We start from the raw sequence: 25540 nt of genomic DNA, 5'->3' as shown, positions 1-25540 counted from the left end.
GGATGTCCAGTACGAAGGCACTTTCAGTGCCAGTAATACCAATCTCTTTTTTTTCATGAAGTTTGTAATTCCACATCCCAGCTTGACAGCTGTTCATTACGTACGGAGATCATCCTGACAACGTCAACCGCGTGATGCAGCACGCCCAGACAGCTATGGCTCCTTGTCAACAACGTTGACCCTCTGCGGACGGGCGGAACGCATCAACTCTCGTTCTCTTTGTCGCTCGAAATGACATGCGAGTCCCCATCATTCTGTGTCCTGCAAGGTTTGTCCGATCAACCCCTAGCCAAGAGCCATCGTCGAACTAGCGATTTTCTTTCAGCAACGGTCCTGGCCCGCAGACTAGTCAGGGCTCTTTGCCGTTTGGCAACCGCCCCATCAGACCCAAAAGATGAGCTCAGCAACGACCTCACATCACCCCATTCATCAGCTCATGAACTGCTCGAGCCAACTGTTTCCGTACTGTGCTGGTGTTTCTAGTACCTTTTTCGCCTTGACCTTTCCGGGGAATCCCCGCACGCTCGGCCAGTGACTCGGAGCATGTGGACCAGCATTCGGGACAGTGGGGCCGGACCCCGGTGAAGGACAGGGGTTGATAACAGACGCACAGAAACCCAAGGCTTGACTTTCGTCGCATTAGATGCTCGGCAATCGTAAATCTCCCGTTTTATTTTGGGGTTTGCGGTGTTCTTATCGATCGGAAATCTAAAAATATTGGGACGTGGAAAATTGGAGGACCCACGAGCAGCGTGGCCGCACCGACAATCTAGAGGCTCCGGAGGCTTGCACTAACGGCCCAGGTGTGACGCCGAGCTGGTGAGCCTAGCTCTTCCACAGTTGAGCACGCCAGGGCTTGTGTCTAATCCACCCCCAGCCACTCTCAACGGCTTTACGACGTCATCAGCGAGACGGATCTTCATCGAACACTCTGAGGGCAAGGCAAAATGTACGACACGATCCCTTTGTCTTCGTTTCTGCCGAGGTCGAGAAAGATAAAAGTGATTGAGGCGTGTCATCGAATCAAGAAACCGGATACCAGCATATCTTACAATTTCCTACTGTTTCTTCTCCTCTCTTAGCGAAGTAATTTACAAAAGCCACACACAGTAGCCTCAACCTGGATGTCTTCCTGGTGTTCTTCGCATCTAATACCCCCTCCTCCTAAACTCATGATAATCGAAGCAAACCCGACGACAATGTCTACTATGATATCCATGCCTAATGATTTGATGGCTCATTTCAACCATCAAGGTCGTGGAAGCGCGCTTCAGCCTGCTTCGGTTGTTTCTCCATACCTCTTCTCCAAGCCATGCATGCGACAGCATTGTGGCTCACTCAAAGGATCTTCTGGGGTCTCAGATTTCTTTTCATTAACAAGGGAATAAGACACGAGTTCAACGGTGCAGGCCAATGAAAGCACTTGCATCGAGACAAGATGCAGGAGGCCCTCCAAAGCACGGGCTACTTCACACGTCGCAAGGTCTGCCATCTACCGGCATCTATCAGGTAGGTATTTCCATTGACGGTCAAGCTTCGCGCGGTAAAAGAAAGTTCGACAAGACAAACGTAAAGAGGTCCAAAATATGAGGGACATTCGCAGAAAGCCCACCAGTATCCTATAACAGCCTAGCTGTCGTCCTGTGAGACGTTTCCGAATCTTCCACCTCTGCTCAACCAAGAACATCAACAACACTCTACTAATCATCAATCCTGCCGATATCCAGTCGAAATGTCCCTTCGTCAGCAAATCACCAGGCTGCTGGTCAACGATGTAACCGACGGCTATCAGCATACTCACACCGTTGTGTTCCTTCATCGCTTCAAGGAGGCAACCACTGACGAGGAGCTAAAGACCAAGGTCCTTTCCGAGAAGTTGACTAAAAATCATAAGACCCTTCGCGAACAATTCCCCAACGTTCGTTTTGTGTTTCCTTTCGGGAAGGTTACTCCTCGCCCTGGAACAATCTGTCGCCTGAGGACAGAGCCGCTGTCGGCATGACCAAAAGATCCATGCCATACATCACCCAGATCGTCCTCCAGGAGGCTGAGCATGTCGGTGGTCTGGACCGCGTGATTCTTGGTGGGCAGGGAGAGACTGCCGAGGCAGCTCACGAGGCTATGTCGTCATTCCCCGAGTGCAAGAGTGACAGTGCAGATGACGTTGCTGTTTTCATTCAAGATAAGCTTCACTCGACCTGTACCGACCTCAGCCAGCTGCGCCTAGCGGGCTTTGTTGGTACGCATACCCCCGACGGTGAAATGACCCGCGATGTAAGGAACAAGGCGGTCATGTCCAAGGCAGCTCCAGGGAAGAACAAGATCAACTCCAGTATCGCCACCAACACACCTCATAAGTTCATCAATGGTGGATACAAGACGCAGACCATGACGTGGGATTGAAAGCGCATCGACACGTTCGCGGAGTTTCTCGAATCTATCCAAGTGTACCGCGTCCCCGACAGAAGGAAGATGAGCATAGAGACTCTCGTCCCCAAAGATCGCAAGCCTGTTGAGAGGTGGGACCCAAGGGAGAACCTCAGCGATGCACAGAAGTATGCGCTTGAAATCGCGGAGCAGAAGAAGGAGAACGAAAAGTTGAGGGAAAAGATCCTGGTTCGTATTGAAGCCAACAAGGTTGAGCGCAAGATCATTCAGGAAAGGGAGAGAAGGAAACGAGGCACTGCTTCAAATCCTTCAAAACCTCATGATCGATACGCAGATACCGTCAATTCCCTTGGCGAGGAACCAATCCGACCTTTGAACCGACATGCTGGTCAGACTTCAAATCAATTCGCATGTCTAGGTCAGTCACTGGAATCCATTGACATTGAAGAGCCATACACGGATGAATCCTCCGAAGAGTCTTCTAACGTTGATGAATGCGAGCAGATCACCCACGCAGGCAAGCCTAGGGTATCAGTATCTTCGTCAGAAGAGACGGTAATTCCGACCCCTAGCAGCAAGGGTCGCTCCAAGGGTCGCTTGGTGTCTGGCAAAGCCGAGGTCAAAAGAGCTCGGCAATCTAGAAAGGCTGGACAAGGGATCAATTGGCAGCGACGTAGGCACGGAGAACTGACAGCTGGTCAGATGGCGGCTTTCGGTTTGTCGGACACAGAGGATATCGCTGAAGATACCGATGCTTAAAACTTCACCGATACCATGATGGATTAAAAGTATTGGGGCAACAACGGTTGACTGTTTTTCTAGCCAAAGTCCATTTAGATATGCCTCGCTATCTAGAGCGAAGTGGATAAGCAGAAATCATCAATGCAATCCTTATAACTCATCCTGCTTATCCTTAGATTGCCCTTAGATGGTGGAACAGCCCATTGCTTGAGTGCCTTGGCTCAGCATCCCGGAAGTCCTGTCACAGTATCCTGCAACGTCCACTTTCCTGTGCAAGTGGTTGTTACGTTGCTCGACGTGAGAAGGTCAATATCCTCGAACTTGATGTTGCCACATTTATGTCTGGCACTGCACGAAAGACTGACGCGATTTGTAGAACCTGATAACGTGCCCGTGAAGTTGAGAAAGTCGACGTCTGAAACCTCCATATTGCTCGTTCCGGCAAAGGAGCCATTGTTCCCGTTGTTTTGATTGATCGAGGGAGCGTTGTTGACATTTTCATAGTAGACGTTGGCGAACGTGATGTTTCGAACGCGGCCCCAGCCACCTCCTCGTGGCTTGCCGGCACTTTCGTAGTGATCTTGAGGTGCAAGCTCTCCAATCCATGTCTTGATGTAGACCCCAATGCGTAAATCAATTGATGACCTCTTCAACTGCTTGACCGTTAGTCACTGATAAGATCAGCATCTGTCCACGATTACCTGTAAGTTATTCATCATCACGTTCTCCACGCTTGAGTCCTCGAGATACTGCCCAAGACTCCCGATAGCAATGCCATTACCACCATGGCAAGTAACGTCTTCCAGATATATGTCGTACGATCGAGGCTTGATAGCGACGCAATCATCTCCGCCCGAGTACTCGAATCCCTTGACACTAATGTTGCGCGCATCCATGGTATCTGAAGACTCCATATTAGTCTTTTAAGTCCTTCGTGAGGAATCCTCTGGATAACGCACCAAAACCGTCAGTATTTTGGACCCAATTGTATCTCCCAGGAGCCTTAGTCGCTGTGGCATTGCTACTAATATTCTGGAAAACCATGTCTGTCCCATTGATGATGTTGTAAGCCCAGAACTGAGGCTGTTTAATGTGGAAGTTCCGAACAGACACATCGCTGACGTTCCAGAACACGAAAGGCTGATTTCCCGTGAGTGGAAAGAATAGAAAAAGTAGTAAGAAGGATTCGAGGCTTTCAATCTTACCATAGGACGTCCTTCGACCGTTTCGCCTGCTTCGGAAGTGTACCACGTATCACCATTCCCATGAATGCCTCCAGTTCCATGACCATCAATGTGGATACCATCTCCCGTTAGGATGAATGCGGCGCGATGGTTTTGAAACTCGATGAAGTAGGAGTTCGACCTCCAGTAGGTGATGTTGTCGGAGAACTACGCAGCATCAGTGAAAGGTGTATCGTTCAGCATAGATGTGTGCCTACCGTCCATTCTCCTCTCCATTGGATCTGCACATCCTTCACGTGTGGGTTCAGCTTCTGATCAATCCAATAGTTCTGCTTCTCAGGAAATATGATGCTCCCTGAATTTCCGCATCGATCAAAGGCGTTCAGGACATTGTCGACATCACTCTGCTTGTTTCCTTTGGCTGTGACTGTGCACTGGGGTCGACCGTGGACGATAGCTACCTCCACACCACCGCCGCTCGCCAGAGCACCGAATACTAAACCAGCCAGCAATACAAAAGAGACTCTCATTGTGGAATCTAGTTTTGGATATTTGATCCCAATGTGGAAGTTTTCGGCAAGATTGAACACGTCTTTTATGTATTAGACACACGGTCGAAATCTGGTCCTCGCTCAAGTCTTGCACATGCGCTGCATAACAACAGCGGAGAATCTCGGCCGGCCAAGGAAATGTGTGAGATATCCGCCTAGCGACCTAGCTGTCCATTCTATTCACGATCGTCCGGGATTATTATCCTTCGCTGCGACTGATTTCTTTCCGAAGCTATGATGACTTTCAAAGTTGGCTCTAGTCAAGGGTAGTACTGTCGTCTACCGTTCTCACGAGATGGTGCATCTCGGCAATGGCCAGCTTAGAAGGACTGCGTGCGAATGAAAGGTGTTCCCGGCATGAATCGATCGGAATGTCCGTCTACAAGCCCCTCGGGGTGCGATGAAACCCATGGAAATGAAATCGCACCAATCGATCTAGGTTTTCAGCAAGCTCCCATACGAACAATACTATCCCATTTTGGCAAATAGCTACCCCGTTCCCGCCAGGAACACTCCGTCAGCAAAGTAAGATCCCCGCATGGTCCCGGAAAGCTGACCTTTGCTCGGGCGGGATTGACCGACCCGCACGTTCCACGATTCGGGGTATCTCTTGACGAAGATCGTTCACACCACCATGTCATAGAGTTTTGACATTTGGTGATACCCAAATTCTGTCATTGGAGTTATTCATCGAGTAGTGCTCTCATCATAAATGTATTCCACTACCACTGTCCAAGTTGCAAACGTCACCTTCTTCACCTTCCTCAGTTTATTTCCAACACCTAGTCGGAATGCCTCGGCAGATCATTGCTATTTCACGGAAACCTCGACGGAATCAGTACCAGTCGCCGGTGGATACCGTTACTGGACGCTTGATACTTCCACAATAGATGCTACCTTTCTGTGCTATATCCCGTTACTCTTAGGTTGTTTCTCCCCGAGCCTGATGTCTGCGTATGTAGACACTATTTGGAGGCGGATCCCTTGCGGTGATCCATCCAACATCCTTATCCTATTGTGTGGCTCCGATTCAAGTATCACGTGCCAACGAGTGACAACATCAGACGACCGGGACTCCCGGACAAGCAGAGCAACATTACTTCATACCAGAGGCACTTGGGAAGGCCCGTTCACCAACAGATGCCGCCATCAGCCCCGCGGGGTCGTAACGCTGACACAAAGGAGGCTCAAGCCGTAAGGACACGGGCCTGAGGTGATGAAATCTCTTCCCAATGACCAAGTCGCCATGAAAACGGAAGCCTTCCGTCAAGCTTAAATTTATTCAACGTATTCGCTCGCCAATGAACTGCTTCGGGATGGCCAACAGGCACGAAATCGACGTTGATGGCGACCTCGTCCTTACGCTCAGCAGAATGAGACTGGCCGATGCGGATGCAGAAGCTGAAGATGAAGATGAAACCCTGCAAAACGACGAGTTGCGAGTTTCTTCAAAAGTGCTCCAGCTTAATTCGCCTGTCTTTAAAGCCATGCTGGGAGGGAAATTCAAAGAAGGGACCGAACTCGCCGAAAAGACCGGACCAGAGCCGTACGACTTGGAGCTCCCAGACGACGATGTAGAAGCCATGTCGATACTGTGCCAGATTCTTCACAACGTCTACGTCCCAGAGATTCCGAAGCCCATGTCATTAGAGAAATTGGCATATATCTGCGACAAGTACGAATGCATCAACGCCCTCAAGTACTGCGGAATCGTATGGATCAGGGATTGGCTCCAACAGTTTGATGATGAGGTTCCCCCGATGAGCGATTTTTGCCATCTGTTGGTTTTCGCCTATGTGATAGACCTTCCAGTTGAGTTTTCGGAAATTTCATGGCGGATATTCCTATACCATGAAGGTCCCTTCTCGACGGCATCAGAGCAGGTGAAGATGCTCGTGGACCATCCTTTGCTTCACACCGACATCATCAGTAGGTACACCCCCCATCCTAGACCTAATTATGATGGTTAACCGCAAGCCAGAGTGCCTCGAGATCAAAAGACATGAGTCCTGCAATTCGTTCTACAAAGGCGTCATCTGCCCAATGATGTGGGATTGGGACACGTCAGACGCAGCCTGTTCCAGGGCGTCGAAGGCTCTTGGCTACTACGTAGAGACCCTCCACAAGTCCGACTTGCTTCCCAGGGACATTGACTTTTCAAAACACAAGTTCTGCAACCTCCTGGATACGGCAGTGAGCATACAGAAGATCTCAATGAAGGATTTCCCTTGCATGAGAGAAGTAGGTGTGTGCCAGTGTCGGTCGAACCGATACATCAATCGCAATCTGGCAAGTGAGGTGGAAAAAGAGGCGAGAAAAATCATCCAACAGAGGCGAGTGTTTAATTGCCTCGACTGCTTGAAATCAGACGGCGTGTCTGGGAAAGAGGAAACGTGCAGAGTACCTCATTCATAGTTCAGAGGCGTCAGGGTGTTTAGACACGGGTGGGTGTGGCACCGAAGCCTTGCACAGGGGATGTGTGAGGTAAAGTTGATGTATGACCTACAAATGCATCGCTTTTGAATTCTACGATCTATAAACCCGCTGTCGTACAAGTTCATTATAAACATGACACGCTTGACGTCGTGAAACTAACAGATGTGCGAGAACCAAAGATCGTAGTGGTGCCCCATCTCGCATCGATCCAGAAAACCAAACGCCCTATCTATGCATCGATCCGTATGTGCAGCGCTGAAAATACGCTCTCTTTCTCATCTAAGGGTTGTTGGCTTCGTTGATGCTGTGCTCGTACTCGGTCAACTTGAGAGCCTCTTGCACATCCGTAACGAAATGAGACTCGCCGCCGACGAGGTCGATGATGCCAGACTGGCGCATGAGCCGCCAGATGTGATGGCGTGGGTTAGTAGGTCCACGGCTGAAAAACACTCTAACGCCGCGCTCTCTATAGCTTCGCACAATCTCCTCAAGCACCTGGGTGCCCGAACCATCTAGGGATGTAACACCGTGGATATCGAAGATGACGTTCTTGTTGTGATGCTCGCCACGCAACCTTGGAAGCGCGGGATGAGCCATGCTCGTGCCGTACAGCTCCAAACGTCGGAGACGTGCCTTGAGCTCGCCCGTGTTGGCAAAAGTCAAAGGCTCCGGAATTTTGACAATGAGGCAGCCCTCGACGAATTCTAGTCTATCAGGGTTCAACTCGGCGTTCTCGAAACGATGCGTACCAGGGATGCGGCCAAGAATCTGGATGCGCGGGCGAGTCGAGTGCTTGATGACCTGGAGCAAAGACAAGCCCACGCCGATAGCCATACCCAGAGTGAGGGAGTAGAAAATTGTAGATACGAAGATGATGGTCATCAGACCCAGCTCGGTCCAACCGCGAATGCGCAGGAAAAAGGCGATATCGTGGGGTGCTTCCTCGAGCAATGAGTAGGCAACAACAGAAATCATAGATGACAGGACCGGTTTCTGCCAGGATTAGTTCAGGTTATCTTTCCGCGATGGTATACGGGTGTTAACTTACGGGTAGATAGTAGAAGTAAGGCAACAAGAACATGATGGCTGCTAGACTGATGGCGCTGAGGAAGATCGAACTCATAGGTGTCTTGCCGCCAGTCTGCTTGTTCAACTTGCTTCTGCCGTAACCACCAAAGGCAGGCAAACTCATGAAACAAGCCCCAACCACGTTGGCAGCACCCAACGCTACAAGCTCTCGGTTGGGGCTGAGCTGGATGCCGTGCAAGCTGTCGGAACTGCTCAGACTCTTCGCCGCGACGGAAGATTCGAAGAAGCCCAGCAGAGCAATCAAGAATGAAGTGCCCATGGCCTCGCGAATGTGTTCCATATGCGATGTTTGGAAGGGCCAGCGGAAGGTGAAGACATGACCGGACGCAGCCTTAACGGGTCCGAGAATCTCAACTCCCTTGCTCGCCCAATCGAAACGCCAGGACAGGATGGCTGCAACAACGACGACAAAGAATCGATCCGGGATGTAAGCGACCCCGGGATACTTGGGCGTCATGTGTTTCTTGAGCTCACGCATTACCATCATGATCACAAAACTGACTCCGGCCACGATGAAAGTAAGCTTGTGAACATGGTCGAAGGCGGTGAAGATGAACTCCAGTTTATCCATGCTGCTACCATGGCCAACACCAGTTTCCGCCGCGTACTTCGCGAGACCGAGCTCAGGGATGGCCTGATCGACCGCAATAACGAAGCCAATAGCAGAGATGAAGCCGCGCAAGAACGGGCGACTGAGCACGCTGTCGAGGAAACCAAGACGCGCGATACCAGCCATCAAGACGGTGGCTCCAGCCATGCCTGCAACCACACCGCAAATTTTCGCCTGTAGTTCGGCGTTGTATTCTTCGTCCTTGTCGTGGTCGATGCTGCCTCGGACCACAGAACCGACCAACAAAGACCCGGCGGCTTCAGGTCCGACGACCATCTGCGGCGCACTTCCAAAGATGGCATAGATGAAGGGATTGAAAACAAACGCATACAGGCCGTTGATAGGCGGGACGTGAGCAAGGTTGTCGGCGAGGGAGAGGGCCATCGGCAGGTACAGAGAGGCAAGCGTCAGCGCTGCGACGAGATCTCCCTTCAAGTAGGACCATTGGTATTGAGGCAGCCAGGTAAGGAGCGGGATGTAGTACGAGAGGTACCTGGAAGCATTCATGGTTAGTTTGGTCCTGTAGGAGAGGCATGTTGGGCGGCGACTTACATCCACACGGTATCCTTGAATCCCGCTTGTTCTGCCAGCGTCCTGGACGAGGTCATCTTCTTGCTTTTCAACTTTCTGATGAAGCGCTTCCTCCAGTGGTCGTCGCCGGTAATGGTCGTAAGCACCGAATCGAGGATGGGGATCGAGGAGGCAGAGGAGGACGGTCGGTCCATGTCAGCGCTGCGGGCGCTGCCCGTAGGACTAATAGGCCTGGGCGAAAAAGTGCCATGAGTGTAGCTAGTCGGCGCGGAGTTATCGATGAGGACATTTTGCAGGAGGCTCGTGGATTCGCTTGGAGGGAAAGTGTTTGGTCGACCGAGGCTGGAACCGGCGCGCGGGGTATCTCGACCGCTATCGTTCTCGTTGGGGAGCGGTGTCGCCAGAGGAGTCGCGTCCTCGCGAGTGCTCATGTACTCAGACTCGCCGCCGATAGAGCCAGGCGACTGGACAGGCGGTGAACCCATGGTGTAGCTCTGGCGCAGGCCGCTCGGGTTCATGGGGAGGTGCTGCTGTGAAGAAGGACTGCGGTTTGGTTGTGGCCGGCCGCCTGACATTTTCGCTTCGTAACCGAGAGAGCAGCACAGAAAAAAGAAAAGACGTGGTTACGGGAATGCGGCGGGAGACATGCGAAATGACGACAGTCGAATTGGCGGGGCGACGAGGCTGACTGTAGAGGCTAGATGGATTCGGAGATTATGTTTCTGTCGTCGTCAACAACCAACAAAGACCTCGCAGGTGTGTGTTCCCGGGAGGTTGCAGTCGCAGCAAACGTCTCAGGGTCCAACGTCTGCACGAGGTGACGAAGGATGGGTGGTCGGGCGGCGGGTAGAGACGGAAGGAAGAAGACACCACAGACGGGAGACGTGACGGAAAAGACGGTGATACAGACGGTTGACGGATGGCTTGTATCAGTTCGGTGGTGGGATGCCAGGCCAGACCATGGTAAGAGGATTTGTCACAGCGCTGGCTGACTCGTCCCTTGTTCAGGCGATGGCGACAGAGATCAAATCTCTTGGGGCATGGATTGGCGAGTTGGGATCTTGTCCGAACCGAGGAGGCGACGGCCAAGGGACCTTGCAGCCCAGAGCGAGGTAAAGATGTGCTGCTGGGCTTTCGGCCTCGACTGCGCGATTGCGGCTGCGGCTGCGGCTGCAACTGCGACTGGGGGGGGTGAAGAGCGGTCGGCGGGCGAAGGTGCGTGTGTGTTTTTTTTTTTTTTTTTTTTTTTTTTTTCCCTGCAAGGATTAAGCATTCCGCAGTCGCTGAGCAAAGACCAAGCAAACCGGGGAGTGACATCAATGCGTCGGGCCTAAAATTATGTGTCAGCGGAACTCGATTCGACGATATGGTATGCAGCGTGTTACGTACTGATTGCCATGTTCCCTCCAAGGTTCCTTCCTGGGTTAGGTTGGCTCCGCAGTGTTTGGACCGGCCGGGGTATCGGCAAAATCCATCCGCGCCGAACACGAGCGCTAGGCCCAAAGAAGCACACCGCCTTCGAATTGTGTTAGATAATGCACCCTGCTGCCTCTCACAGCTGCAATGCAGAAAACACGGTGGAGCCACCAGTCTACCCCGCTCCCCGGCCCCTCTCCGACCCTTTTCTTCAAATCCATCGGCCCAGCGCCGGTCTGTCGCCGCACTTACCCACGGGAAACTCTCAGCCCCCCTCCCGGCCACCTCATGCCGATCATAGAGGGGTTCAGAGCGCTGCACCACCGATCTCGAGTGCTCTCCGGTCGTCTAGATAACGAAGGAGGAGCCGACGTACTTCAGCTTTTCTCTGGGAAGACTTGTTCATTCCTTAGGTAATCCTTCGGTGGTGGGTAGGCCCCGCAGCGGGCATAAGGTCTGAACATGACAAGACATCCAATCAACCAACCAACCAACCACAACTCCTCAGCTACATCTCATGATGAACGCCACGGTGGCTTCTACAATGCTGTCCAAATATGTCACTGTCAGGTCCGTCAGGCGATTCCTTGCCTGCTCGTGCAACCACAAAATGCCCAGCCATCCTCTGTGAGATTCAGCTTAAGCCTGCCATCGCTCCGTCTGGTGTTATTTACCAACCCCCGCATTGAGACAGCATGTCATCCCAAGCACTGCGTGGCGCCCATCGCTTGACAAAGACCAAGCATGTCTTTGGTCACCACACTATCCCCCTCGAGTGCGACGTCTACTCGGCCGAGGACTACCCCGCTACCTCACCCGTCTTCCTGTACTTCCACTCGGGGGGTCTAGTCACCGGCTCCAGATCTTGTGTACCACCATGGCTTGCACAGGTGAGTCCTGCATCGTCTCACTGCATGCACCGTCTCATTCTGACAGCAACCCCAGGTCTGCTTCAGAAACAAATGGCCTCTGGTAAGCGCAAGCTATCGTCTGCTTCCACAGGCGAAAGCTTCAGGCTTGCTTGAGGATGCTCGAGCAGCATACAAATTCGCGCGACACTTAGCCGCGTCCAGCAATGCTGTCGAACGAAAGGTCATTGTCGGCGGAGGGAGCGCTGGTGAGCAGCACATGGCAGAGACATGTCTGTGACCGTCGGATAGCTGACCGTCAAAGAGGGTTCTTCATGGCCTCTCTGACCGCCCACCACTTCACACCGTCCCCCATTGCACTGCTCTCAGTCACCGGTATCACCACCTCCCGCCATCGCTTCTTCGACTCTTCAGTCTTGCTCACGCCAGAGCCCATCGCTGAATCGCAAATGTCGCACCATCTTGCGGCAGCCGTCTCTGTGGGAACCACATCGGCCAACAACCCCCAAGTCTTTCATCTCGACAAGCTCTTGCCTGACGGGACCAAGAACGCCAACTTTGATGTCACCACGGCCCCTATCACAGAAGATGACAACACCGATGAGTTTCCCCGCGGGTGTCTCTACGATTACTATTTGTATAGGAACGAGTTCCCTGGGCTCGTCGGAGATATTGACCCGGGATATGAATGGGCCAAAGCAGCAAGTGCTAAAGACAAGGTCGCAGCTTGGCCACTGACGACCATAATCCAAGGCAACTCAAACGAGGACGTCGATCTCGCCGTCAGTACTCACATGGTTGGATGTCTGGGAGAAGACAAGGCCAAACTGTTTCTCGCCGAAGGCCAGCCGCACCGATACGAAGCCACCAGGTTTCTCGAGGATGACGTCGACGGGATGGACGCAGTAAGGCAAGCCGTCTCGAACCTCGAGGCCGACGTTGCTCGTGTGGCCTAGGCTGATCTTTTGTCGTTCGACACGGGCGAGGCCGAGCCGGATGACACTGCATCTCTACGGCGCACACCCGAACAGGAGGGCCGGATAGGTATGTAACCGTCAACAGCAACCCTTTCACCAAGCATCCAAGGCTGCCCATCATTGCGTGTCCCCTAACACAAAACTTGCTGCTTCAATGTTTGCTTTGTCTCTTGTACGACGGCAGTGTGAGAACGTCACATCTCAGTAGCCACCATCACCGGGTGGCCTGGTACAGCAACTCCATATCCCATGTGCACCATAAGAGCAAGCTTGCCGACCAGCCAGAAGAAATCTATGCGAACATGATCCTGACATCGAATCATGAGGGTTGCGTCTAGCCCCCCAGACATTTCACAAGGATGCGCGAGATCCAGGACCTGAAGCCTGGCCCCGCACACAGCCAATCTGAGATTATCGTCAACCTGTCAATCACCACGATCCACAGGTCCAACGTGATCATGCAATCACAGCGCCATTCTGTCACCGGCAGAACAAGTGGACGCCCGTAGATCCCGAGCCTAACCAACAAGCCCCGCCGTGTGCTGTGATTGGGTGACGTTCAAGTGCCGCATTGATGTCACCCCCGAGCTGGGCGCTTCCGGTGCCAATCCCCGCCCCCTTCGGGGGCCGTTTCTCGTCACATCACATTCCGGCCCCATCACTTAAACTTCAGAAAAGGGGGGGTCCCCGCCGACCCAACGGCATCGCAAGAAAACTTCTTCACCGACATCACAATGTAAGCCCCGTCTCATTCATCAATGTTTGCGGGGGCCGTGGCTTGCATGTGTGCATTTCTGACGAATCACTCGCCTTGGCCCTGTAACCACGGTTCCTGCAGGAGTTGGCACACGCTTGTCAGCTCGGGCGAAGGAGTGCAGACGGCATGGCCATTGGCGAAATTGCCAAACTGACTGAGATGGCATGCACAGTGATGTGCGCAGTAGTATCGTTCGTGCTTGGTTGTGCCCACTTCACGTCGGGGTTCTCGTCCGCCTGGCGTTTGTCGCGATTAACATATAAGCGATCATTCCCTTGCGCGTTGTTTCCTCTCATCTTGTCAAGCAACTCACCCTTCAGACTCTGGAAGCCTGTACTTACTCAAACTCATAATAAAATATTTCATTCGCTACTTATTCAATACCTTCAACATGATCACACATTCACTGACCAAAGTCCTGCTGTGGGTCGTCGCCTTTGGTCTTTTTTCTCTGGTCACTGCGACTGGAGTTGACCTCTCGGACATGGTGCCTCGGGCCATTACCCAAGCCGACGGAACTACTTCAACCATCTACATCAACAGACGACTGAAGTTTACTCGGGGGTCAGAAGGTACCCGCCCAGTCCGGCTGACGAAGCGGTTCCCGTTCTCTGCCGGCAGAGACGAATGGTGCGGTGAACTAGCCCAAGACCCAACAACAGACTTCTCGGCTTCGGCACCACTGGCGGCAGACTGCAAGGCCCTCGCCAACGCTCTGGGAAACGGTTTCTGGACCCTGCAGCCAGGCGACTTTGCAGGCGGTTGGGCTCGTGTCGCCAGCTCTGGAGCGTGTAGCTTCGCTGCGAGGTATGCCGACACCGGAAGCGCAGCGAGTCCCATGAGGATTGGGACAAACGACATCCGGTTCTACACCAACCGATACGCGGTGCTGGAGCAAAGCGGGAAGCTGGGGTTGCAGGGAACTGTTCAGTGCAGCAACAATGAGCGGATGCTGTTTGTGACTTGGGGGTTAATTCACAGCTGATCTGGGGGCTTGACTGGGAGTCTTGCAGAAGTTTAGACCAAAGTCCGATGTCAAATGAAAAATATCATCGGAGAGACATTTCCCAACGCAGTAATCATACACTCATTTCCATTCTGATATTTCTCGTACATTATCAACCGGTATATTACACAACCTCATTGACGAACAGGCCAGCCATACCCTGGCCAGTGCCGATGCACATGCTAGTCAGAAGGACCTTCTTCTTTGTCCTGCGGAGCTCGCTCAAACCAGTAACAATTTGTCTCGCGCCAGTGGCGCCGAGAGGGTGGCCCAGGGCGACGGCACCGCCACGGGGGTTCATTTTGGCCCAGTCAAGACCGAGCTTATCACGGCAGTAGACGGCCATGCTGGAGAAGGCCTCGTTGATCTCGACGACGTCAATGTCGGCGAGCGACAGGTTGTGCTGAGCCAACAGCTTGGGAATAGCAACAGACGGGCCGATACCCATGATGCGGGGAGCCAGGCCGGCAACGGTGGAGCCAACGTACTTGGCCAGGATGGGCTGACCGAGCTTGACGGCGGTGGAACGCTTCATCAGAAGCACAGCGGCAGCTTCCCACAAAGTCAGTATGCCAAAATAAATTGAGTTTAGGGCGGTTTTTGGGACGACAGAACTCACCTCCGTCAGTAACCTGGCTAGAGTTGCCTCCCGTGCTCGTGGGACCCCACTGCGGGAAAGCCGCCCGAATCTTACCCAAGCTCTCGGCGGTGGTACCCGGACGGATGCCCTCGTCCCTGGTAAGGATAACCTCCTTTGTCTCTCCGTCAGGTCCAACGACCTTGGTCTTGATAGGCACAATCTCATCGTCAAACAGGCCAGCCTGCTGGGCCTTCTCGGCTCTCTGGAAACTCTCGGCGGCGTACTTGTCCATCTCCTCGCGGGTGATGTTGAAGTCGTGCGAAACGTTTTCCGAGGTCCAGCCCATAGGCTGCATGCAGTCGGCCGCCTCCTGGGACTGGCTGACGACGGCGTCGTCGAAGGGCTTCTCGAGAGCGTCGCCGCCAATGCTCATGCTCTCGGCGCCGAGCGCGATGCCGACCTCAATAGAGCCAGTTGTGATGGCGTTGGCGATATCGGCGGTGGCCTGGAGGCCGGAAGAGCAGAATCGGTTTATGGAGGAAGCACCGGCGGTGTTGGGGAAGCCAGCCGCGAGGGCGGCGGCGCGGAGCTTGTAGGCGGCCTTGCCATCGGAGACCTGGAGAACGGCAGAGTCAGCGGGAGTGTTTCCGAGTCGGAAGGGTTCGGGAAGAACAGGTTGGTACGCACATTTCCCATGCGAATGTCCTCCACCGCTGCAGGCTCAATCTTGGATCGCTCGCGAACCTCCTTCAGGAGGGCGTAGACCATGTACTCGAGGCTCGTGTCCTTGAAGCCACCCTTCTTGGCCTTGGCCAACGGAGTGCGGATAGCTAACGTAATGACGATATCATCGGGGTTCTTAGACTGGCTATGAAGAAGAAGAGTATGTTGTCAGTTTCGGGGTCGGAGACTTTTTGGTCGAGAAGCCGAACGAAGTCCGGATCGCTGTGAGCGACGATCACATGGGAGTAGTAGCACGTACATCTGGTTGATGGCGCTACCTGGAGCCAGGTGCTTCACGATGGAGCCAATTCGCTCGAGGGCCATGGTTGCTGATTACGGGCGGGTGGTGCGATTCGAAGACGACGGGCAAGGCGAGTTTGCAGCTTCGGAGACTGAAGGAAAGGAGAGAGACGGAGAGGGCGAGAAATAAGCTCGAGACTTTCGTTGCTGGTCATGAAAGGAGGGGGCACCGGTAAAGTAGACATGGTTTGCGTCGGGGTTGGCCTTAGCTGCCGGCAATCGCGTCGGGTTCGGGCCTCGTAGGCCTGTCCCAGCCCCCAGACTGCGCAGACCCGCGCGCTCCAGGCCCTTCCAGTGGCTGTGGGGGAGGCAATTGGGCCGAGGCATCTCGGGCAGCGAACCGGCCAGTAGAAATCCAGTGCCCCGAGTAATGGGGATGCCGCGGAGTCTGGGGTGCAGTAGCGCGGCAGATGGAATCTGTTAACCAAAGGCGTGGATGCCCTCGCGATGCCTAACAGCAGCTAGCTCGATCTCAATCTGCATCCACTCGAGGACCCCTTGGGGCATTGTGCCGTTCTTCGGTCCATCTGCCGCACCCATTCCCGGTCTTGCCGATTGACAGCTCCTGTCATCACACCGGCAAGACTCATCAGACGAGGCCTTGGGTTGAATAAGAGTCCTTGCCATGTGCATTATTAAAGTCAAATGCCCCGGCTGGACCTCTCTGTGCTTGCTACCTTGGTCCTCGGTACTAAAGCCTCATCCTCCAAGAAATTGTTTACTCACATCGTCGCAGCCATGGTTCCTCCCCACTGTCTGAGACCCTGTGTGAGCTCTGCGTGGTACTGGACCAATGCACTTGAGAGCAGAGGCAACGTGGAATGTTGTCGCAACAGCACGGGAAAGAAGTTCACCTTATAAGACGCGAACGCTGCGCAGGATATTCGAGGTGTTCAGAATGTCATTCATATTCATGCTCGACAGATACCCGTCGTCTTCTCATTCCAGTCAAGTTGGTGACTGTCGTCAAGCACCCATGCTCTTCCCAGTCTATGATCAAAACCAGCCCAAAGAAAATACATTAGAAATATGTCGGTAGCTTTTAGAGACATTTTGATCCTCTAGCCGTCTATATGTTTGAAAATACCTTCGCAACGGCACATCTCTCATGTGCCCTGCGTCATCTATCGCGCTCGCAGATTACTGATCATGATCAGAAGCTAAAGGCATAAACAACAGCAGCAAATGTCGCTGCGGCAGCCACAAGCATTGGCGGTCCTTGCCGCGTGCTACCGCTGTTGCCAGACTGGGGATTCACTCCCGTAGCGGTGAAGCCCAAGTACCAAGAGCCAATGTCGGTCAGCTTGCCATCGTTGTTGAGGAATGAAGCGTTAGCTCCAACATTGCTCGTCTTGGAACGAAATGCGCCAAAGTAAGTGTACCGCTCAATGTAGTCGATTTTGTCAAAGTAATCGGCAGTCTGGTTGTAGTACTCCTGGGTGGTAGCGAGATCCTGGTGGGCATAGGCATACTCCGTGACCCAGATCTTTGCGTCCGGGAAGCTGGGCTACTGTCAGCAAGTGCGGATGCCATTGTGATATCACATCAAAAGACTTACTTGGCTCTACGCTCGCCAATGTGACTAGCCAGGCCGGCGAAGTTGTCGTACCAGTGCACGGGAAGAAAGTCGTATGTGCAGTTTTTCTTGTCACCCGAGGTGCTAATCAGGTCGGAACAGTTACCCAGAAATTGTTTCAACCATGGCAGACCGGCGGGCTGGCCAGTGCAAGCAGGCAGGCCCAGCTTGACGCCCATCTCACCCAGAGGAACAAAGTTGGCGACCCAGGCTTTGGCAGCAATGGCGGGAGCAATGTCGCTGCCGCCGTACTGCGAGGGGCCATCGGGCTCGTTGAAGCCCAGAACATGGGTGATGTTGATGTTCTTGTCCTCAATCAGACTTTTTACAGCTTTGAGAAAGGTGGTGTCCTCTGGGTTGGAGGAAACACCCCACATCATGGGGACGAATTCGAATTCGGCCTGGGTTTTGGAAGAGAAGGCCGGGCTCGGGATCTCCTGGTAGTTGTAGTACCAGGTCAGATCGGAGCCGGCCTGAACCCAGACCTGGTTGTCTTGGGGCCAACTGGCATTGGGAGTGAAGACAAGACCGCGCTTCGAGGATTTGGTCTGGGCGGCCACGAGGGGCAACAGGGCCAGGAGGAATGTGGAGAGCATCGCGGGCGGAAGAAGTGGGTGAGACCGGGTTCCAGTCGGGTTTCCAGCTCCAGTCCAGCCGGTTCGGGTCGATTCGACGGCGGTCGGGGCAAATGCGACGACGTTGGTCACGGGGACCTGCGGGGATCAATCCACGAATGTTCCGGCGTGTTTCGACACGAGAGAAGCTGACGCTTTGGTTCGCGATGATGCAAAGGCAGCGAGGCAGATTGTCAGTTGCGGTCGGGTTATCGAAACGGATGGTTCGAAGGCGTCAATGGAAGGAGTGTGGTGGTTCGGAGCACTTGAATCTGGCGATAAAACGAGTGACAATGGATAAGGCCAGGTGCTCAATGGAGCATAGTAGGTACGCAAAGGTGAGTCGAATACAGATAGAAAAAGATTGGAATCGCAGGACAGGAAGGCAAGCCGGGGGGAGGGAGGGAGAATAAGGAGGAAACAAAAAAAGGTGTCTGATGAATGTCTTAATGTCTTTCACCGGTGCAGGGCGTCAGGCAAGGCAAGGTACGGAGTTTAGCGGCCCATCGCGTCGGATCTGGCTGGCGTTGGCGGCGTTGGCGTTGGTGCTGGCGTCGACGGTGAGCAGGATGGCGCTGGCGGTGCTCGGGATGGTGGTTTCGAGGGGCCCGGAATACTGCCAGGTCGAGGACGAATAATGCAGCAATTAGCGTCTCTCGATAAGGGAGCTGGAAGTCCTAGTCTCTAGGTAGAGCGATGCGGCACCGCCGTCCTTGCCGGTTTGGGCGGCGAGATGCTCAGCTCGCCTCTCCAGTGCCAATGAATCCCACTCTCCTGCAGCCTTTGTCCATTGGCCTTGGCAATGAGACCTGGACTCGTAGAGTGAGTGAGCGAGTGATGCGTTAATTCGTGGTGTCCTACCAAGGCCTGGGCATACAGCCTTGGCGAGGTCACCGTGGGTGATCAACGAGGCAAGGGACGAGGGGTGTGGTGGTGGTGTTCTGGTTCATGGTGAAGGAAGGTGGATGCTGTCCCTCTATTTCGTTTTCTTCTTTGTGCGTGTTTCCCTGTTTCCGCGATGAAAGAAACGGGAAAGATGGAAACGCGATTGTTCCTTCCCTTTCACGTCCACCTCCTCCCCTGCCCTGTGTGCCTGCCTTGTGGTGCCTGCGGTTCTTTCCCTCTTTCCCTTGCTGTGTGTGGTTCCTGCCTCCCGCGTGGAATACGACGCGGAAGGTGGGCCGGACGGTGGTCCCTGCGCGGGCGCCAGGCGCCACGCAATCAAACACTCCACGAGTGTCGCCTGCCCGTGAAAGAATCAGCTTTTTTTGGGCCCAGACCCACCAGACTCTCAGCTTAAACTCGATTAAGCGTGGCCTTCCCTTGCCTTCCCGGATCCGGCCCCCGTAAGGTAGCCTGCGAAAACCTCCTTCCTGTCCCAATCACCAAGCTGCCTGCCACCTCTGCTCTGCTCTTTCTTCGCCAACAATCGCGCTATTGACTGCGCTAGGAACACCCACTCAAAGGCACAGATACGTACCCCTGCCGTATTTTCCTCTTGCCACGCCGTCATCTGAATCTATCTGGTCGGCCTTCATCTTTCCCATCAATCATTCTGCCTTCGTGCCTGAAGGAGGTAGCAAAGGCATTGTCACTGCGTGCGGTCGTCCTCCACTTCCTCTCACACGCATGGCTTCTGCCTCCCTCAACGTGACGACGCATCAGAGAAGTCTCCCTTGCGTCAAAACGTCCCAGTCGATTTGCAACGGCTTTTCTTCAACGCCCACCATCAGAAAACCTGGTTCACGTGTCTGAAACTCGGCCAGCCTATCTGCCCTACCTGAGACCTCGCTGTTCTTATCGCTTTGCTCGTGAATTTCGCCGCCTCACCACACCTTAGTTATCTGAGCCATCAACTACGGTCCAAGTCTTGTCTGGTCAAACTACCTTCCAGATCGCAGGCATTTCCTCATCATGTCCCTCCTGACGTCTGATCAAGTCGACGGAAATAGTCATCGCCTCCTACAAAGCCTTTCTAAACTTCGTGGAACCATTGTTCTATGTCGAGGCTCTATCCTTTTGTTGCTGCCAATGCCATGGCCTGAATGCCATCTCTACAACCCTTGTCGGCCGCCTCTCTATCATGATACATAAGGACGGTTTCTCAGGATTGACATCTGTGCATCCATCAAACATGCTTCTTCCCGTCAACTCACCATTCTGCTGCGTCTCGCAACCCCTACAAATCAGCATTGCTTCAATTAGCCATTGCAATATTACCGCCGCATCACCCTACCGCACCCTCGCAATCTCTTTCTCTCTGTCATGGCCCCAACGAGGCGTCCCACGATGAAGTCCAAGCCGCTAAGATTGCTTCTCCCTGAGGGTCACAGATATCTGGAACCTATATATATGGACAAGTCACACACATCGTACGCTTTCTTCACGGGCTACCCATGGACAAAATCTGTTGGTAACTGTCCATACAAGCACGACTACCCTGGCTCTGATCTACACGCTCTCGCATATCCGCATGCCAAGGATCCAAATCAAGCCGTCGACGAAGAGGATTCGAATCAACTCATCGATAAGTGGATTCCTGAACTTCTCTCCGATGAGGAGACTGCACAAGACTTGACCAAGATTTTGATGGCAGAGGCAGAAACGGCATGGGGGGATGCCAGCGCGTTGAAGAATTCGCTAAACATAAACATTCTTACCGGCCTTCTCGAACACGTCAACGCTGCTCAGCTAAAAGATATTGTGAATCGGTCTTGGCTCAAGTTGTTCGATCAGTGGTGGTCCTTTGCTTCTAATGCGTCAGTTAGGCGCCAGACTGCATCATCTCCCACGACTCAGACTAAGGAAGGTGCCGCATCTTGGTTTGCATATTGGTTTGGCACGGGCTATCCTCTCCCCGAAGGCCGCGATATCGATGTCACCGAATGCTTTCGCAGGTCGCTTGACGACAGCGTATATCTGGAATCACTCTCAAGACCCGGCGATGGCAAGCGTTGGAATTCACTCTTTCATTTCCACGAGTACGCCGAGGAGCAGGTGGGAAAAGAATGGTTTGGTACACACAGAGTAAATATGCTCCCATTTCTCAACCAAGAGGACCTTTCGGACCCCCAAATTCTTCGGTCGCTCATTCTCAACCGCATCGCCAACCACCCCCGAGTCTTTGCTCGTGCAGACTGGGAAGGCTGTCACCTTGGAAGGGCTGGCAAGTTCTGTGTCCCGGCCTATCACGACAACTGGTTCATGGGCTTCCCACCAGAGGCTGAGCTACTGGAGATGAAACAGCCTCACGAGAGACGTGAGTACTTTCACGACTATGCTGTCGTCTTCAAGGAACCCACAGGCGAGGACACGAAAGATGGACTGTTCCCGCGGTTGAAGAAGGCTGGCCTCCTGTTTGGATGGGAAGAAGGCATCATGGTCCTCGCAATACAGGCCGTGACGCTGCGCTTCGTCAAAGTCGTAGCCGAGGACTTGTCGGCTTTTGTTGATGGCTTGCGAAGCCGGGGCGAAGATCTCAACGGTCAACCGGTGTCCAAACATCTTCCCATTTGCAAGGCCCATACTTGGGAAACAATTCCGACGGAACTTCTGAGATTCGATGCCGTCGGCAAGGGGCTGGTTACCAGCGGCCAGTTTTTCCCGCCCTCTGTTACTGCGTCAAGCTGGGATGTCGAATTCAAGTCCCGCTTGGAGAAGCGAGTGGCTTTCGCAAAGGAACAACTGCGAGAGTTGTGTCATGATCCGGCCGTTTTCCGACGCAGCATTCAGAATCAATACGATCAACACTATGGTCACATCACGGATTCTTCAGACAATGAGAACGATGAATGTCGCATTTTGCCGCATATCACGAACACAGATATTGACGCGAAGAAGGCATTGGTCAACGATCTCATCCGACGAGTTGTCAGGCGAGCCGTATTCGAAGTTGAAATGTGGCAATGCCTGCTTGACAAATTAATAAGACTGCGCGAGCTTGCCGAGGACGAGAACATCAACCTGGACGACAGGATCGAGCAACTGGACGTGCAGGGGCCCGTCATGGACGCCTGGGTTGATCTGGGATTCTATGCGCGCTGGATCGCCGCACTACATGTCAGACATCTGTTCGATCACGGCGGTCTGCTCGCGACTCACTCCATCAGGGATTACTTCCGCCGTACTCAAACGTGGGATCAGCTAAGACCCGAAGCTCCATCAGATCAGTGGATACTCCCGAGGGAAGGCCGTATCAAAATGGACTTCTCTGCGGTGGCTGGCTACAAGAAACCGTTGAACGTTGAGGGATGGGAGGATGTCAGACTTGCAACCGATGCGGTTCACAGAGGCCTCTCGTCCTTTTACTCCATAGGCCGGATCGGATTGCCCAAGATAATCCAGAAAATGCATTCTGATCGGCGTCGCCACGCCCTTCTCGGAGTTCAGCCGATGGTCAGCGAGGACTACACGGCAATCTTTGAGGCTGGCTTGCTGAGTCAGAGAATGGAAGCCATGCAGCCTTTCGGGGGCGACCTTTCCACCGACGATATGACAGATCTAAGGGAGAAAATTCCTATCTGGCAGTTCTTGAAAGAGTACGACCACTTTCCCTTCGAGAAGCATATCGATCAAGAGACGCTGAGATTGGTTCACTGGTTTCTTGGGGTGACATACTACCATCCAAGCTTGCCCGAGTCGCAGAGCAGACCCTTTGGGTTGGTTCAGAAATGGTTAGACGGCTTCTGGACCGAGATTGCCACATGGCTGGCATCTGGAAACGTTTGGCGTCCGCAGAAGACCTCGGTCAACATCTTGAGCCAGGCTTTCAACGAACTGCAGATATCGGTCGGTATCAAAGACATCGACGAAGACTTCCGAATGCAGAACGATGTTTTCGACGTGGAGGGGAAAATAGAGGACGAGCCAATGGTCGACTACTCCGAGGTACTGCACATTGACGCTTCGGCACTGACAGCACCAATAGTAAACTATGGCGAGGTCAAGATCATCAGTGAGGACGACTTCCCAGGCTCCAAACTATTAGACATTACCGGCTACGTATATGAATGTGGTGAGAAGATAACAGCAAGAACCACTTTTCCGCAACCGCAGAAGGAAAAGGAAAGGGGAAAGAGGCCGGCTCGAAAGAAAAAGAGAACCAATGCCCAGGGCAAGGTCACCAAGGCGACCGCTCGGCACTCCTCTCATCCATCCACATTCTTCAAAGCCTGGAAAGCATTCGACAAGGGGGGTATCCGCTTTCAGGAAGGCACATTTAATGTCACAAAGATTTGCGGCAAGATCACCAACCTCCGGCCTGCCAACTACGAAGAACCCCCCACCGAGTTCGTGATGCCTACTCGCAACGGCATGATACGCAAAGAAGAGCTCAAGAAGGTGACCATGGAACTTGCAAAGTGCCAGCGAGGCGATGACTACAAGAGGCACCTCAATGATCTGATGGCAGCCGACCCCCTTCGAGGCACGAACAAGATCAGGAAGAAAGAGTGGAGGACCATGGAAATCATCTATGGGGATCATAGCACCAAACGAAAGATCACGTACAAAAATGTCGAAGATCTATTCGTTCGCCTGGGATTCGAATTCGGAGATGGAAGTGGGAGCCGGGAGAAACTTCAATGGACCGAAAATTCTCACATCCCGAGAGAGAAGCTGAATAATATGGATTCTCAAGTCCACCCATTGCACAGGAAGGCCGACACTTTGAATGAAAGCTTCATCAGCAGCCTCAAGAAACTCTTAGAAGACTGGTTCGGTATCTCTCAAAAAACAATCGAAACGTATTACCAACGAGCGGGCCCGGAGTATGAACTGGTTTCAGACTCGAGGACTGGTAAGAACGGCAAGGACGGTCAGAACAGCAAGGACGACAAGGACGACGAGGACGACAAGAACGACAAGGACGGCCAGGATGATCAGCAATTGGGGCAGGAGTGAACTTGGGGGCGAGGAATCGGACAAGGAGCATTATGGGGGCGTGAGACCGTGTAGACGAATGACTTGAATCTAGCTAGACTTTGTCTGATTTTCAGCGGAGGCGTGTTCTCACTGTTGTCTATATATCTCCCCGCAAATGGCATCACTAATCTCCCATGCGCTGTCCGTCAACCTTTTGCAAGACATCAGGCCTGTCTCTCTGCTTGGCTAGGCACCGCTTCAGTAGCCTGGCCCTGTCTATAGACACTCTCGGAAACCTCAACTAGGTAGTTGTCAGACACGATCTGTTGCAGCCGGCGGTCGAATTCTGCTCGCTCGGCCTTGATTTTCAGTAGCATAAACGTGAAGAGGCCGATGAAGGCGACGGTCATAACAATGTACATGGTAAGAAGTAGGATGGTTATACCATCGAACGCCATCTTGAAGGTTAGTCTTGTGCTTTCGGTGGAGGTTGAGAGGTGTGTATGCTGAAGATGTGTCAGCGTCGACGTTGCATGAGGATCCTAGTTGAAGGTGCAGAGTACTCAACTTTCATGTCTGCTGATGACCGTCGTTATATAATAACCCTTTGCCCGGTTCCGCAAATTGCCTCGGGGCCATGGTCGTGATTCAGCGGCCGGCGGCAGTGCGACAAACTTCACTGTCGCGGCGGAGGCAGTCATCACGATCCGCTAGTACATGCATCGTCGACAAAGTTGAAATTCACTTGAAAAGGGGCGAGATGTAAAGATATCAATCGATTATGATTATCAGGAGACTATCCCATATGTGACAAGACCAGAAACCCAATTCCCAAGCCGGTAAAAGCAAAAGCGAAGGGTATAATGCTATGTGCAGCCCACCAGATGTTGTAGCCCCGTATCCCATGTCCCGAAACCGCCGGTCCGTACCGTGCCGTACCTGTACCTGTGTCCGTGTTCCTGTACCTGTACCTGCACCTGAGGGGAGACCTTCCCCTCTTACATGACCCTATCCAGAGGTTACCCCGATTCTATCACCGGTCCCCGAAACACGCCGGCGGTGTGCTCACCAGAGCATCCGCTTGAAAAACACAAAATAATCAAAAGCCAAGATGAATGCAAGATTGGTATGAAATGTATCGAGAAAGAAGGAGAGAGCGAATGGTGCAGAGAAGATCGTTGTATGGGGGTTATGTGGTGCGATGGTCGAGGGGTTTAAGTGAGTGACGCGATGTAGTTAGCGATGATAGTTGCGCAGTTATGAGATTGCCGAAGGGTAGTGTCGATAAGCGATGTAGGGTTTCACGAAATGCCGTGGGTATGCCGATAAT

The 25540-nt window shown here is 53.1% G+C and overlaps 12 protein-coding genes across 12 annotated transcripts; 7 read left to right on the top strand and 5 right to left on the bottom strand.

Annotated features, from left to right (window-relative positions):
• Positions 1–231: 231 nt before the first annotated feature.
• Positions 232–935, top strand: CGGC5_v004726 (uncharacterized protein; the record flags this gene model as incomplete). Its single annotated transcript, XM_032022364.2, has 4 exons — positions 232–268; positions 326–462; positions 752–819; positions 878–935. The coding sequence occupies 4 exons, from the start codon at positions 232–234 to the stop codon at positions 933–935; spliced, it is 300 nt and encodes a 99-aa protein (XP_031880669.2).
• A 797-nt stretch (positions 936–1732) lies between these two features.
• CGGC5_v004725 (uncharacterized protein) lies at positions 1733–2403 on the top strand (the record flags this gene model as incomplete). The annotated part of the gene is made up of 2 exons (XM_032022365.2): positions 1733–1918; positions 2032–2403. The coding sequence occupies 2 exons, from the start codon at positions 1733–1735 to the stop codon at positions 2401–2403; spliced, it is 558 nt and encodes a 185-aa protein (XP_031880668.2).
• Positions 2404–2472: 69 nt separating this feature from the next.
• Positions 2473–3147, top strand: CGGC5_v004724 (uncharacterized protein; the record flags this gene model as incomplete). The annotated part of the gene is made up of 1 exon (XM_066151325.1): positions 2473–3147. The coding sequence occupies one exon, from the start codon at positions 2473–2475 to the stop codon at positions 3145–3147; it is 675 nt and encodes a 224-aa protein (XP_066009461.1).
• Positions 3148–3350: 203 nt separating this feature from the next.
• On the bottom strand, positions 3351–4843 carry rgxC (putative galacturan 1,4-alpha-galacturonidase C; the record flags this gene model as incomplete). The annotated part of the gene is made up of 5 exons (XM_032022367.1): positions 3351–3782; positions 3831–4030; positions 4089–4269; positions 4335–4520; positions 4571–4843. The coding sequence occupies 5 exons, from the start codon at positions 4841–4843 to the stop codon at positions 3351–3353; spliced, it is 1272 nt and encodes a 423-aa protein (XP_031880672.1).
• Positions 4844–6180: 1337 nt separating this feature from the next.
• CGGC5_v004722 (uncharacterized protein) lies at positions 6181–7209 on the top strand (the record flags this gene model as incomplete). The annotated part of the gene is made up of 3 exons (XM_032022368.2): positions 6181–6793; positions 6846–7109; positions 7196–7209. The coding sequence occupies 3 exons, from the start codon at positions 6181–6183 to the stop codon at positions 7207–7209; spliced, it is 891 nt and encodes a 296-aa protein (XP_031880745.2).
• Positions 7210–7579: 370 nt separating this feature from the next.
• On the bottom strand, positions 7580–10105 carry CGGC5_v004721 (putative sulfate transporter; the record flags this gene model as incomplete). The annotated part of the gene is made up of 3 exons (XM_032022369.1): positions 7580–8293; positions 8349–9492; positions 9552–10105. 3 exons carry the CDS (start codon positions 10103–10105, stop codon positions 7580–7582), a joined length of 2412 nt encoding a protein of 803 aa, XP_031880675.1.
• Positions 10106–11556: 1451 nt separating this feature from the next.
• On the top strand, positions 11557–12771 carry CGGC5_v004720 (uncharacterized protein; the record flags this gene model as incomplete). The annotated part of the gene is made up of 4 exons (XM_066151324.1): positions 11557–11573; positions 11641–11836; positions 11892–12063; positions 12107–12771. The coding sequence occupies 4 exons, from the start codon at positions 11557–11559 to the stop codon at positions 12769–12771; spliced, it is 1050 nt and encodes a 349-aa protein (XP_066009582.1).
• A 1169-nt stretch (positions 12772–13940) lies between these two features.
• CGGC5_v004719 (uncharacterized protein) lies at positions 13941–14534 on the top strand (the record flags this gene model as incomplete). The annotated part of the gene is made up of 1 exon (XM_032022372.1): positions 13941–14534. The coding sequence occupies one exon, from the start codon at positions 13941–13943 to the stop codon at positions 14532–14534; it is 594 nt and encodes a 197-aa protein (XP_031880671.1).
• Positions 14535–14679: 145 nt separating this feature from the next.
• On the bottom strand, positions 14680–16182 carry CGGC5_v004718 (3-ketoacyl-CoA thiolase; the record flags this gene model as incomplete). The annotated part of the gene is made up of 4 exons (XM_032022373.1): positions 14680–15107; positions 15175–15751; positions 15823–16003; positions 16118–16182. 4 exons carry the CDS (start codon positions 16180–16182, stop codon positions 14680–14682), a joined length of 1251 nt encoding a protein of 416 aa, XP_031880636.1.
• Positions 16183–17311: 1129 nt separating this feature from the next.
• asl1-3 (Alkali-sensitive linkage protein 1) lies at positions 17312–18330 on the bottom strand (the record flags this gene model as incomplete). The annotated part of the gene is made up of 2 exons (XM_032022376.1): positions 17312–17660; positions 17717–18330. 2 exons carry the CDS (start codon positions 18328–18330, stop codon positions 17312–17314), a joined length of 963 nt encoding a protein of 320 aa, XP_031880710.1.
• A 2307-nt stretch (positions 18331–20637) lies between these two features.
• CGGC5_v004716 (uncharacterized protein) lies at positions 20638–24249 on the top strand (the record flags this gene model as incomplete). The annotated part of the gene is made up of 1 exon (XM_032022377.1): positions 20638–24249. One exon carries the CDS (start codon positions 20638–20640, stop codon positions 24247–24249), a length of 3612 nt encoding a protein of 1203 aa, XP_031880711.1.
• A 185-nt stretch (positions 24250–24434) lies between these two features.
• CGGC5_v004715 (uncharacterized protein) lies at positions 24435–25287 on the bottom strand (the record flags this gene model as incomplete). The annotated part of the gene is made up of 4 exons (XM_066151323.1): positions 24435–24716; positions 25140–25149; positions 25213–25218; positions 25280–25287. The coding sequence occupies 4 exons, from the start codon at positions 25285–25287 to the stop codon at positions 24435–24437; spliced, it is 306 nt and encodes a 101-aa protein (XP_066009444.1).
• Between the last annotated feature and the right edge of the window lie 253 nt (positions 25288–25540).

Source organism: Colletotrichum fructicola (assembly GCF_000319635.2).
Source record: "Colletotrichum fructicola Nara gc5 chromosome Unknown KSG_Nara_v1_contig02, whole genome shotgun sequence".
NCBI lineage: Eukaryota > Fungi > Ascomycota > Sordariomycetes > Glomerellales > Glomerellaceae > Colletotrichum > Colletotrichum fructicola.
This window is presented reverse-complemented; position numbering and strand designations above follow the sequence as displayed.